Consider the following 14,681-nt stretch of genomic DNA (forward strand, 5'->3'; position numbering starts at 1 on the left):
CTCTTAACTGGCTGTGCCATTTTAGGTTTTGAATTAAGGCTGATACCTTAAGAAGTTGTCAGCTACTGGAAAGCCATGTGATTTGAGGACTGCCAAAAAAAGAAGCTTAGGAGGGAAAGAAGCAACACTTACTGGAGAGTAATTGTATATAGCTTGATGTTTATTTTACTATATATGCCAGGTTAACATTCTACCTAATAATTTCCTTTTGTGCTAAGAAATTGTCTGTGCATTGTATTTGTACAAATTATTGTTGCTTTTTAAAGCTAACTTTGTTATCAGCTTGTAGCTGGAACATGTTGCATATAGCGTACTTCACTTCATAAATATGACAGGAAGGTTTTATTTTGAATGTTCTGTCAGGGATTTCTTTCATATAATATGAAACATAACCTAGTTTTCTTTTTTGTCTTTGTACATAACTACATGTACATACTAGAGCAAAAGAATAATAAAACAATAAATGAATTATATTTCAGTAAATCCTTAGCCTTAAATATGGGCATCTTTTTTCTTTCTGCTTCTCCTTCCTTCACTTCTTCCTTCTCTTTTTTCCTACACTAAATGAAAAAAAAAAGTTTCTAGGCCTCTGATGAAGAAGGGGAAAAAATGGACCTTGAATATTTTTATGTTTACTCATGAATATCAGAAGTCTTTTAAAAAGGCTTGTCAACAAATAAATATTAAACTAGCTTTAATAAGACTGCTAATGCATAGACTACTTGTTCCTTACCAAAGTTTTCTATAATTAAGCTTCTAATCTCATAAAATAAACTCATGTGTTGTAGTTCTAGTGACTTCTTTGTAGAGTCTGTCATTGTTTTCTACATGGAGAATCTGTTGTCTGTAAAAAAGGAGTTTTACTTCTCTCCAATCTGGATTACTTTTATTTTCTCTACTTGCCTTCTTGTACTAACTGAAACTTGCAGTACAATGTCAAATGGGAGGAAACATTACAATTCTCATCATCAAGCATCATGTTAGCTGTGGCCTTTTTCATAGATGTCCCTTATCAGGTTAAGAAAATTAATGTCTCCTCCCTTTCTCTTCTTCATAGATTCCAATTAGAAAATATTTCAGAAAATTTTCAGTTTGTTATCCAAGTTTCTTATATTTTCTTCTTTTTTTTCCCCCCTTGATAAAACATTGCTAATTTAGACAAGAGGTTTCAGAGAGTAGAGGCAGGTAACATTTGTTTGTCTTTTACAGGCATTTGCAAGTAAAATCACTGGCATGTTGTTGGAGTTATCCCCAGCTCAGCTGCTGCTGCTTCTAGCAAGTGAAGATTCTCTGAGAGCAAGAGTAGATGAAGCCATGGAACTCATTATTGCACATGGACGGTAATATGCACATTTGGGAAGACATTTTAGTTTAAACATTAGCTACTTTATTTTTAGGATACAGGTGTTATCATATCTTATAATCTATATTAAATAGTGCAAGACTTGAATGGTTTTAATTTTAGGAGATGGCTTAAAAATCTGAGTGAGACAGCCACGTTTCACATGTTACTAGAAGGGCTGAATTTTAGCAGTCACTTTAGGTTTGAAGATAAATTTTATGAACCTTATTTAGAAATTAACTTATAAGAAGTACATCTCGTTCTCCACCTGAATACAACTAATGGCAAAGGCCAGATACCTCAAGGAATTGGGAGTAATCCCTGAGTCTTTGTAGTAAATAAGAAATTTCTTTCAGGCATCCTGATTTATCTTGGAAATCATGCAAATGTTTGCTTTTATTGTGCAATTATTTTAATATAAAACTTAAAAATATCTAACAGTTAAATTACTTACCCTTCTTTTCCCCAAGTGACAGGTTAAAGTGATAAGAAGATACATTTAATCTGATGCCACATTTAATCTGTGCCCTTCCATCCTGGGGCTACTCTAATATCCAGGTTGAGGCTTTGAAGTGTTATTTTAAATGAAGATGTGTTTGTTTGTTTATTTGTTTTTCCCTCCTAGTCATGATATTGAATGAAGAACTTCAAGATTAGATATGTTCCTAGAAATGGATAAGTGGGTTGGCTAAATCCTGAAGTAAACAGCCACTTAATTTATTCTAGCTATTTACCATTCTCAGAGCCTTTGAATGGTCCAAGCCAAAGACTATTGCTAGAAGTTTCTTTTCTTTGCTGTTAACTATTTTTCATTTCTTGACTTCTGTGTACTACATTTTCATTCCTCTTCTTCATTTCTGGATACAGCAACACTAATATAGCTTAGCCCATTATATAAAAAGTTGCAAATACTGTGCATTTTTGGGGGGGAGGGGGAAGACATTTGTAAATATATGTAAGGGTTGCTATTTTAATAGTATTTCCTGTTGAATACAAGAATATATGACTACTTTCACCTGCCTTTATGGATTGAACAGTGAATTTGTTAGTATTCTAGAACAATTAAATACACTGGAACATTTGATTCCTATTGTGGTTGCCTTCTGAACTTTTTCCTGTTCTTTTACAGTGTTTTCCCTGAGCTCAAATTTCAGTCCCCCTATGAAGACTGCATTTATTTTGTCTTAAATCGGGTAGCCTTTAGTTCATTGTCTTGGATCGTACATGTAGTATCTTTGTGTATATTGTTGACTTTTCTGCTCCTAGAACTGCGTTTAGACTAGTAAAGTGCCCTAGATACTTATTTCAAAACGTAAATATATTGATGAAGTCTTAAAAATTTAAATGCATATGGTTTCTCTACACTAAATTCTAGAAATTTCAGTTATCTGGAATATGAAAAGTATTGTTCGTTTTTAGGGAAAATGGAGCTGATAGTATCCTGGATCTTGGATTATTAGACTCTTCAGAAAAAGTACAGGTAAGGGATGTTTTGTGGGCTTCCCTGGTAGCTCAGATGGTAAAGAATCCACCTGCAGTGCAGGACACCCAGGTTCAATCCCTGCATCAGGACGATCTGCTGAGAAGGGAATGGCTACCCACTCTAGTATTCTTTCTTGTCTGTTAAGGGCATGCTGTATTTCAGTTTGTGCCTGCTTACAAATTGAAATATCAGTGCCAATGATAATCATATCTCTTTAACTGATAACAACTTAAAACTCTGGAAAAAATTAAGAAAGGAACTGCTTGAGAATTCTGAAAAGTAAACAGTAGCACACAGATTAGAGGGAAGTCAAAACTTGAAAAACAACTGTTGAGGCATTGTTTCAGGCAGGAGAGTAACGCTGATGCCCATTGCTCCATCTTAACTGGAAGACAGCACATGCTTTAAGAATAAACTGTGCTACCAGACTGTCCCACATGGTGCATGTGCAGAGCAGACCCATAGTAGAATTAAAAGGCTTTTGGTAATGGAACCACTGACCACTCATTGGAAGGACTGTTATTGAAGCTCCAATACTTTGGCCACCTGATGCCAACTCATTGGAAAAGACCCTGATGCTGGGAAGGATTGAGGGCAGGAGGAGAAGAGGGGTGACAGAGGATGAGATGGTTGGATGGCATCACTGACTGAGTGGCCATGAATCTGAGCAAATGTCACTAGATAGTGGAGGACAGAGGGGTCTGGAGTGCCACAGTCCATGGGGTCACGAAGAGGCAGACACTGGGACCACTGCACACAGAAGATACTTCCAGTCTGAACCTAACCAGGTTATTAACTACCAAGGACCAAAAATTTAGCATTCTCCATATCATTTCAACAAGACCCAGAGTTCTATAACTTAGTAAAAAAATGTCCAGGATACACTCCAAAATTATTAAACATACAGAGAACCAGCAGAGACTCACCAATTCTGGGAAAAGAACCAAGTGATACTAACCTTGAGATGACCCCACTTGTTGGAATTATCAAAAACTTTATCTCATATTCTATAAGATAAGCAAATGAATGGAAAGGTAAAGATTCACAACAGAGGAATAGAAAAAGAGAACCAAGGGAAAATTATAGAAAGTACTTATAAAAATTTAAAAGTTCACTAAATAGGTTAATAGCAGAACGAAGATGATATAGGAAAGTATCAGTCAATTTGAAGATAGAAACTATCCATTTTGAAGAATAGGAAGAGAAAAGATCTCAAACAACAGTTTTCCAGAGATCTGTTGGACCATGTTAAACATTAATGTCATTGGAGTGCCCAGAAGAGGAGAATGAGATTGCTACAGGAAAATATTTGAAGAAATAGTAGCTGAAACCTTCCCAAATTTGGCATACAACATATTTATTTGCAGATTCAAGGAGGTCAGTGAACCCTAAACAAAATAAACTGAGAGAAAACTGTGACTAGGTATAATCAAGCTGCTGTGAAACTAATAGGAAACTAATTGTGCCTTACACAGAGACAGGAATGTGCAAGGCAGTGGATTTCTCATCAGAAGGCCAGAAGACAGTTGCAGCAGCATCCTTACAGTGCCTTCAAAATTGTCAACCCAGAATTCTATCAAGGGAAAATAAATTTAAGGAATCAACGTAAAAGAAGCTACCAGAGTTTCATTGAGTGATTTTCTTAAATGGACAGAGAAGTTAACAGGCACAAGCTTTGTATATCATAATTCTGAAAGAATGAATTAAAGTTGATTTATATTTAAATATGAAACTTGCTTTACCTATCGAACTTTACATTTAAGTGATTGAAGAGAACCAGTTTGTATGCTTTATTAAATAATAATCATTATCTTGTATACACATACACTAAAATATAAATAAAATCTTGGGACTTGATCTCTGATACTCTGTTATTAGGAAAACCGAAAGCGTCATGGTTCTAGTCGAAGTGTAGTAGATATGGATTTAGATGATACAGATGATGGTGATGACAACGCTCCTTTGTTTTACCAACCTGGAAAAAGAGGATTTTATACTCCAAGGCCTGGCAAAAACACAGAAGCAAGATTGAATTGTTTCAGAAATATTGGCAGGTAAAGTCATTCTAATCTTATATTTGAATTTTTTTAAAATTTCAGTTTATGAGATTTTTCTAAAATATTTTAGTCTGTAAAATGTGTATATATATATTCTACTATAAAAATTTATTTAAATGTGTATATTATGTATATGGGGTTATGTAGTCTAGAATTTTTAAATTTAATTACTATTTGCTTGTTTTTATTTTTAGGATTCTTGGACTGTGTCTATTACAGAATGAACTGTGTCCTATTACATTGAATAGACATGTGATTAAAGTGTTGCTTGGTAGGAAAGTAAGTGATTTTCATGAATCTTAACTGCTTTTACAGTTGCAAAATTTTTAGTTATGGCATTAACTTAATATTTTAAGGCATTCTAGTCATTATAAAGTCATTTTCAAGCATTTAATGACATGGGGAAAAATCTCAATACATGGAGGAGACAGCATAGGAGAATGAGTGACACAGAGGTGAGTTTAGAGGGATTGATGGACCTGGATCCCGTTGCAGACAGATCCTTGGGCATTTATTCCTCATTTATACAATGGTAAAGACAACAGTATAGTGCCTGGCACATAGTAAGTGCTCAGTAAGTTTTATTATTATTTGTTCTAGCAAGTAATGGCAATAGAAGCAACACTGTATTGAAAAGAGCACTCCTAGCTTCAAAACTGTATGTAAGATGTATGTTGGTAGAAGGGAGAAAAGAAGGTAAGAACATCTAGCTCAGCAGTGCTTGATAATTATCTCTTGGTGACAGAATTAGCTTATTTTCTTTTGTGTTTTGATAGTTTGACAGCTTGTACATTCCTTTATGATGGGGAAGGTATGAAGAGAAAAACACATTCTTTAAATTAATGCATAATGCTAATTATACACTATGAACAACAAAATATCGTATGGTCTTTGCTACAGATACACACCACCCATCTGATATGAGTTATCACTGTTAACGTTGTGGCCTATCAATAATTTTCTCTGCTCAAACCCACTAGTGAATATTTTTTTCTTTTACAGCATTTCATACTATGATATGTATTTTTTCCTTTTTTTTTAAAAAAATGCTGACTCTATTGACATCTTAATATGTTCCAGGTAAAAGGCTCTTGTGCAGAGAAAGAACTGGACTTAAAAGCTAGCAGCATAGAAATGTTGAGCCTTTAACAAGGTTTATGGAAAAGGTCATGGAATCAAACAGACTCAAGTTACAACCCAATGATATGACCTTCAGCAAGTTACTGAATTCCTTTGAGCATTAGATTTATCATCTGAAATTACAGGATGTGTATTAAGGATCAGCTGCTCCGCATAATCACTTTTTAATAATTAGTGCTGGTTCCTGCAAAAAATTTAGAACTTAAAGCTATTATACTCCTGGCTTTAAATTTAAAAAAATATATATACTTTTCATACTTAGAAAATTAAATGTATTATCAGAGCCAAAGACTTATTAAAATTTTACCTCTTTAGATCAGTTATATTAGTGGGAGATTATTCTATATCAGTGTATCATGTATCTTCAAATTAGATAAAATTTTATCATAGATTTCAACTTAACAAATTCATTTAAGATGTTTCTTTCATAATTCATTTTCATATGATTACTCTCTTAGGTCAATTGGCACGATTTTGCTTTTTTTGACCCTGTGATGTACGAGAGTTTGCGGCAACTTATTCTTGCTTCTCAGAGTTCAGATGCTGATGCTGTTTTCTCAGCAATGGATTTGGCATTTGCAATTGACCTGTGTAAAGAAGAAGGTGGAGGACAGGTAAAACAAATGAATTTGGTTAATCTATTGTGCTTGGTACATAGAAAATCAATTTAGATAGATAGGGACCAAGAGAGAGCAAGAGAGACACACACACATACACACAAAGATGCAGTAGGAGATGGAGAAAAAGATATGAATGGATGGAGAGTTAGTGAGACAGATTGAGAGGTTGAAGAGTTTATAGTTACTTAGGCCTAGAATGTCTACATTTCTTAGTTGTCAAATACAGAATTGTCTTTAGATTTTAAAATTTTAGGAAATTGTTTTATGAACTTAACTTATTCCTGCTTTGTCAAAATTGGTTTTAAATGGCACTGCTAAATTTTCCACAGGTTGAACTTATTCCTAATGGTGTAAATATACCAGTCACTCCTCAGAATGTTTATGAGTATGTGCGGAAATATGCTGAACATAGAATGTTGGTAGTTGCAGAACAGCCATTACATGTAAGTTTTTTCCAAAAACTGTTACTTGATCTGATGAGGCTATTTGTATCTTCTGTGTTTTAAACTAGCTTACAATGTATTCAGCTTGCTTATGAAGGGTCAAAATTTTTAAAACCAAAATGAGTTTATGTACAGTATAAATTGTACCTGAGTCCAGACCAACTCCTTTCTTTTGGGTAAAACTACTTGGAAAAACCATGTAATCATCAGAAAGTAGATCTGGTGAGTAAAAATTTGGAAAGGATTCTTTATGGGACTCATCGTTCTAGAGTCCTGCAACCATCCATGCCTCTGGTGACGCACTAGGTGGACTCTTTAGACTCAGAGGCAGTTAGTGGTATGGTTTATAGCAAAAGGACTCTCACAAGGGGAGATTTACATCAGACAGAGTCTGGAGGAATCCAGGTACAAGCTTCAAAGTTCTCTTTCTGGGGGTATGAGTTGTCACCAAAAGAACAGTATGTTCTTCCTCCAGTAGTGAATTACAGCAATGCGTATGCAGTGTTTGTGTTTAGGGCCTACTTAAGAGTCGGGGCCCAGCTTTTTTATTGGAGACCAGTCCTACTAGCAGAGGAAATATCAGAGTCCTGACAGACTCCCAGAGGAAAAACACATGTTCATCATAAATCACCTTTGCACAGATAGTCTAGGCAAGCTGTTACAGCAGAGCTTATTGCCACATCAGTTAGGAATAATGTAGGGAACATTCCAAAAGCCGAGTTTCCAGATGCCTGTCAAGGACCATCTCCCATCAGACTCTTCTAAAGAACAACATCAGGCCCACTATGTTAACTGTTTCTCCTCCTGGTGAAAAATGTTTATGAAGTGGTTTTGATCCCTGTGCTGGGAATAATTGTGTGGGCTCTGGAATTAATACTGTCAGGGTTCAAATCATGACTGCAGCCTCTTCTAGCTGTATGACATTAGCAAACAACTCAAGTACTTTGTGCCTTTGTTCCCTCCTCTGCAAAATGAGGATGAGGTTAACGTTAATTAATTAACATATGTAAGGTGCTTAGAACAGTTCTTGGCATTTCTCAGTAAGTTTGTGTCAGGGATATTGGTTTTTGTCATCGCCATACTTTTCCTAGGATATTGACAGGAAAACGTGATTAACAGATTCTTTCTTAATGACCAGCCTGTTTGTTACTAACATAATTTTAAATACTAATTAACTCCTGAGATAAAATAATACTCCTTTACTGTTGAACCTGTAGCCCTTTTTCCCTTCTGCCTGTCTTTTGAATTTAATAAACTCAAAATACAGAACTTCACTTTTTAGTATTAGTATTCTTAGGCTGTTAAAATTAGACATTGGGCTTTAATGATAATAACTGCTATGTAGAAAATAAAGTACTGATAGTAATAAATAGGTAATTTTTGAAATCCTCTAGGCAATGAGGAAAGGTCTGCTGGATGTGCTTCCAAAAAATTCATTAGAAGATTTAACAGCAGAAGACTTTAGGCTTTTGGTAAATGGCTGTGGTGAGGTTAACGTGCAAATGCTGATCAGTTTCACCTCTTTTAATGATGAATCAGGTATGAAATTTATTAAATGTTTACATAAGAAATAAACTATACAAATAATTTGGTCAGTCAGTTTTCTGGGTTTCTAATTCTTAACCTATTTATAGGGACTTAGAAATGCTGTTTATTACTCAGGTTTTTATATATTTTAAGATATAAAATACCTTAAAATATTTAGTTTGAACTATGATAGCTTATTATTAGGTTATTCTTAATTTTTTATTGCTTTATTTTTCTATATTTTAAAGAATGGTTTAGTATGAAATAGTAAAAATTCTTTGTGGTGAACAACTGTGTTGAAAGGGTTTTTATTTATTTAGAAAAAAATAATCCATATGACAATTCTATTGGCCTTTCCCAATTCATGTTTCTTCAGCCCTCTAAAGAATTTGATTGCATGATGTAGCCTTTTTCCCCTTCTGCCTCTCTTTTGAATTTGTTAATAAGAAACTCAAAAATACAGAACTTCACTTCTTAGAACTTCAGAACTGAACTCAGAGCACACTTAGATATATAACACACAACCACATGAAAAATCTAGAAAGAGTAACAAGAGGTAGTGATAATCCTAGAATAACATTTGTCTTCAGTGCTTGATTTGTTGCAACTTTTTCTTTTCAAAGTACCATATTCTAGGAGTAGACTTTTTAGCTGTGACTATACAATAAAATGGGCTTCCCTAGTGGCTCAGATGGTAATGAATTCACCTGCAGTGCAGGAAACCAGGGTTTGATTTCTGGGTTGGGAAGATCCCTTGGAGAAGGGAATGGCAACCCTCTCCATTATTCTTGCCTGGAAAATTCCATGGACAGAGGCACCTGGTGGGCTACAGTCTCTGGGGTCACAAAGAGTCAGACAAGACTGAGTGACTAACACATACAATAAAATACTGGAACTTCCAAGAAATTCATGAGAAGACTATACCTCTAGTCCAAGATTAATTCCATACATGAGGGTACCAGTTTTTTTCCCTTTTATTCTTCATATTTTGCAAACAGCTTCAGCCAAATTATAGTAAGTTAAATTTGGGTAAATTTTCTTGTTTTTCCTTCATGCAGATCACTGCATAATAGTTTTTGTGCTAAATAATAAAATAGTTTTCAATATTCGTGACATAATTTGGTTTATTTATTGATATAAACCACAAACCTAGAAGGGGAAAAAATATCTAAAGACACTCCAAGTATGATCCTCAAATCAACAATATCAGCATCATCTGGAAGCTTTTTAGAAATGCAGAATCTTTGGTTTCTTTCTGCTTTCTTCCCCATACCTAATGAATGAGAATCTGCATTTTAAAAAGATCTCCCAAGTGACTTGTAAACTTATTAAACTTTGAGAAGTACTGGCTTAACATCATGAGAAGAATCATGACTTAGTGATGGAATTAAAGTCATGTGATTTTTGAGGCTAGTGGTTTGTTTTCTTGTATTGGTCATTGGGATAGGCTAATGAACTATAGAAGTTTCACATTGTACAAATGGTCTTAATTTCCTTTATTAGGATTAGACTCCCCCATTCACATTTTAATTTTATAAGTAGTATTCTAAAAATACAACTGATGCAGAATATTTATTGAATTTATGTTTATTTGTAGGAGAAAATGCTGAGAAGCTCTTGCAGTTCAAGCGGTGGTTCTGGTCAATTGTAGAGAAGATGAGCATGACAGAACGACAAGATCTTGTAAGTGTTTTCATAAAATTTGTAGAAAAAACTAAAAACCTTGAATACTGTATGAAAGACAGCCTTTTGTTTTAAATTGGTAATGATTTTAATTTTGGCTAAGGAAATAAAAGGCAATTTTGTTTCTCTATAATAGGACATCTGAAGTATGAGTAAAACTATAAACAGAGTGAAATACATCTTAGCTATTAAAATGCTATCCTTAGTCCTGAAGATACAATACCAGCTTACTGTTGAGACCTGTTTTTCCCCCTGTAGTGAGTGCTAATGTATGTTAGGGGCCTCTTTCATCTATCCTTAATCTTTTTGACTAGTTACAAGGGTTTGCAAAATTTTTTAATAGAACGATAATTGCTCTGTATACTATGAATAGAGTAACTTAATTACGGATACTAGGTCTATGATTTTAAAGTATTAGGACTTCCCTGGTCACTCAGATGGTAAAGAATCTGCCTGCAATGCCAGAGACCCAAGTTCAATCCCTGGGTTGGGAAGATCCCCTGGAGAAGGGAATGGTCTATGATTTTAATCTTATTACTTATTAACTTAAAGTTAATAAATTAAAGCATAAATTAGTAAATCACAAATTAAGACAGTATAAACTTGGATCGTATTGAAGTCTGTGGAGTTTATGTCCAACTGTGAGTATATCCAAATCAGTCTGTCCAGTAGCCTTAAAAGGTAGTCTCCTCTAGACTTTCTTGTAGAAATTTGAGGGACATTCCTTATCCAGAAAATCTCTATTCATATTTCTCATAGTTCCCTGTGACATTTCCCCTGCTGAACCAGCCTTAGTTCCCAGTATTCTAAACCTAACCTCTATGGAATGTATAAAAAATGATACAATTTCTAGATATATCCCCCAATTTTATTTGAGAGGGGGAAATAGTTGGGCAGGAAAGCACAAAGCTTGCAGTTTCTGATTTACCTTTAAAGGTAGTTCGTAACTTGTTTTTTGTGGGGAGGGGGCCACGCATTTAGCATTCCTTCATCTTCACGTGGCCCCGGGTGCCTCCCAGTGTCTCCCTACTGTAGCAAGACGGGTTGTCCAGCAGTCCTAGCTGTCAGGTGGTGTTTGTTCTTGACGTAGCCATTTGGTAGTTTCCTAGGCTGATCCCTAGGTTCATTCCTTATAATTCCATGTATTTTAACTTTCACAAACTTGTAGACCAGTCCTGAAGTCCCTACCAATGCAGATACTGTATCTGCACCTGTTGGTTTTAGGAGTACCTGAGTTGCTTATTAGGGTTCCTGTAGTCAGTCTGGATTCAGAGCAAAACCAGTGTGTCCTGTCTAGTCAGTCAAGTTAAAATCTCACTGCATTTCTGCCATCTCCTAGAAGAGAAATTTGCTAACTATTCAGTCTTTTACAAAAGAGAGAGAGGGAAACTACCTCCCTCTGTGGGGGCTTCAAAATGTCCAGCAGCAGCTTTAATCGTGAGCTTCACTCTTTAAACTCCTGTATTCTTTGGGCTTAGCAGTATATCGGAGAAGGCCATGGCACCCCACTCCGGCATTCTTGCCTGGAAAAATCCCATGGATGGAGGAGCCTGGTGGGCTGCAGTCCATGGGGTCACGAACAGTCGGACATGAATAAGCGACTTCACTTTCACTTCTCACTTTCATGCAGTGGAGAAGGAAATGGCAACCCACTCCAGTGTTCTTGCCTGGAGAGTCCCAGGGACCCGGGAGCCTGGTGGGCTGCCGTCTATGGGGTCGCCCAGAGTTGGACACAACTGAAGCAACTTAGCAGCTTAGCAGCAGTTTATCACGGTGTCTTCCACCTCCTTCCTCTTTTGGGAGGTTATCCTTCATATACTTTTAGGCTTTTCCATATGTGTCTCAGGGACATAAGAATATAAGAGGGTTTTGCTAAAGTCTTCTCCCTTGAATTATTAGTCCTAGGTAGCCATAAAACTACGTACATAGTATATTTCCCTCTTGGAAAGTCATAGTCCACTAGTAAAAGTTTTGAGAAGTCCTCTGTTACGTATTTATCTTTTTCCAACTTCTTGAAGGTCCCGCCGTGTAGTAATCTGGCTCTGGGTAACCACATTTATCCTTGGAGAAACACTTTACATTGTTTTCTACCTGTAAAATGAGTAGGTTGGGCCAGGTTTATGTCTATAGTACCTTCCAGCCCTTTTATAAATTCTTTGAAGATTTTGAAGACCCTGACATTTGCAAGGTTTTGTTTTTCCCTGCCTCCTCCTATCGAATTCTAGATGAGATTTCTCACATAACTATGCTTCAGTCACTAGTTTAGGGTTCCTAGTCACTCTGAGATAATGAATATATTTGTCTGTTTGTATGTGTTCAGTCACTTCAGTCGTGTCTGACTCTTTGTGACACTATGGACTGCAGCCTGCCAGGTTCCTCTGTACGTGGGATTGTCCAGGCAAGAATACTGAAGTAGGTTTCCGTGTCCTCCTCCGGGGGATCTTCCCAACCTAGCGATTGAACCCACAACTCTGACCTCTCCTGCGTTGGCAGGCCGGTTCTTTACCACTAGCGCCACCTGGGAAGCCCTTTTATTTGTCTGTTTAGTTGTGTACTATAAATGCAAGATTTTAAAAGCTTTACCTTAAGAGATAGTCACTGTCTAGTATCAATGAGGAAAGGTATGTATTAATAAAAATATTTCAGGAAAGTATATCTTTGGTTATATTTACAGAAAAAGTAATTTGCACTATATTACATGAATTAGATGTGTTTTAAAACTCAGTGTTAGCATGGCTTATTGCATGGATTTTGATGTACAGCAGATGCTGTCTGACATTTAATTACTGTTAAAAAATTATTGTGTATCACAGTGCACCACTGAAAAGTATTGGGTGGTTTTGCTAGTAGATAAAATGCAAAATAACTTTTTGATAGCCTCTGTGAATTTTGAACCTTTTTCAGAGACCTTGTACCTTATTCCCACTAAGAGATGCCCTGCGAAATTTAGCAACAGGAAGGGCCCTTAGACAGCATTTGATCAAGTAGCCTCATGTTGCAAATGAGAAGCTCAGGCATGGAAACAGTCACTTTTCTACATACCTGACACTTTTTTCTTTTCCAACCCTGAAACTTTCATTTTCAATATAAGAAAATTAAAAGACACTTATAAATAATACCCCTTCGTAGGTTTTAACACAAGAATGGGGCTGTATGTATAATTGCCAGAATTAAGGGTTGAATGTTAATCTCTTAAAAGCCAAACTTGTATTATACTCCTGTTTAGGTTTACTTTTGGACATCAAGCCCTTCATTACCAGCCAGTGAAGAAGGATTTCAGCCTATGCCCTCCATCACAATAAGACCACCAGATGACCAACACCTTCCTACTGCAAATACTTGCATTTCTCGACTTTACGTCCCACTCTATTCCTCTAAACAGATTCTCAAACAGAAATTGCTACTCGCCATTAAGACCAAGAATTTTGGTTTTGTGTAGAGTATAAAAACGTGTGTATTGCTGTGTAATATTACTCGCTAATTTTGTAGATTTTTCCCATTTGTCTATAAGAGTTTATGGAAGTTGATGCTGTCGCATACCCTGTGGTACCTTTACCTTAAAGAGATGAATGCAAACATTCCTTGCTGAGTTTGTAGCTTAAAGGCCTGAGGAGCACTAGCAACATTTGACTATAATGGTTTGCTAGTCAACAACTTCTGGGTCTAACCCCAGCCAAAGATGACAGCAGAACAACATAATTTACACTGTGATTTACCTTTTTGCTGAGGGGAAAAATGTAAAACGTTCTGAAAACTCACTGCTGCCTTTGTGGAAAGTGTTTCAGCAAAGGTTCTTGTATAGAGGGAATAGGGAATTTCAAAAATAAAAAATTAAGTATGTTCTGTGTTTCATTTTAACTTTTTTATGGTGTTTAATTTGTGGTTGGCTGCGGTTGTGTATCGTATATGGAACTTGTAAAAAAGTTCTGAACATTCAGATCTTAAGAAATGAAATCACTTTTACCTATAAAAACCACTTTTGTTGCGGTTTGACTGCATTGAGCTCTAGGATACTAAATGATATCACTAATATTTTGCATGTAATTTGTTCATTTGAGGGCACTTTTTTGTACATATGATGGGGGCCAATGCACAGTACTTTATCACAGTCAACTTTTTTCTTTGTATCCCTATTTCAGTGAGCAGTCAGTCAGGTATACTGCACTTCAGTTCTAACTAGACATTTGTACTAAGGCATTTCAGTTATGTAAACTCAGCCTGGGCACTTTCTGATAACTGTAAAATGTTTTATAAGATCATGATTATTGAAGATACATTTTGGAAAATTTTAAATGTTCGTGAGCAGCTTAACTACTTTTGTATCTAGCCTTTTTTAAGTATCTTGTTACATTTACTTTTTTAAATAAATTACAGAAGAAATGTCAA

The 14,681-nt window shown here is 35.8% G+C and overlaps 1 protein-coding gene across 5 annotated transcripts in view; it reads left to right on the forward strand.

The window, feature by feature from the left end:
• UBR5 (ubiquitin protein ligase E3 component n-recognin 5) overlaps window positions 1-14,681 on the forward strand; it is a 139,104-nt gene extending 124,423 nt beyond the window's left edge. For all 5 annotated transcript variants that reach the window (XM_040261971.1, XM_040261972.1, XM_040261975.1 and 2 more), the window contains exons 51-59: window positions 1,210-1,340; window positions 2,762-2,822; window positions 4,704-4,879; window positions 5,077-5,161; window positions 6,481-6,636; window positions 6,972-7,085; window positions 8,480-8,624; window positions 10,210-10,295; window positions 13,522-14,681. In XM_040261971.1, coding sequence (XP_040117905.1) covers window positions 1,210-1,340; window positions 2,762-2,822; window positions 4,704-4,879; window positions 5,077-5,161; window positions 6,481-6,636; window positions 6,972-7,085; window positions 8,480-8,624; window positions 10,210-10,295; window positions 13,522-13,734 — 1,167 coding nt within the window. In that variant the 3' untranslated portion in view covers window positions 13,735-14,681. The remainder of the gene's footprint in view (window positions 1-1,209; window positions 1,341-2,761; window positions 2,823-4,703; window positions 4,880-5,076; window positions 5,162-6,480; window positions 6,637-6,971; window positions 7,086-8,479; window positions 8,625-10,209; window positions 10,296-13,521) is intronic.

This window comes from Oryx dammah, unplaced genomic scaffold, assembly GCF_014754425.2.
Source record: "Oryx dammah isolate SB20612 unplaced genomic scaffold, SCBI_Odam_1.1 HiC_scaffold_19, whole genome shotgun sequence".
NCBI classification, from domain to species: domain Eukaryota; kingdom Metazoa; phylum Chordata; class Mammalia; order Artiodactyla; family Bovidae; genus Oryx; species Oryx dammah.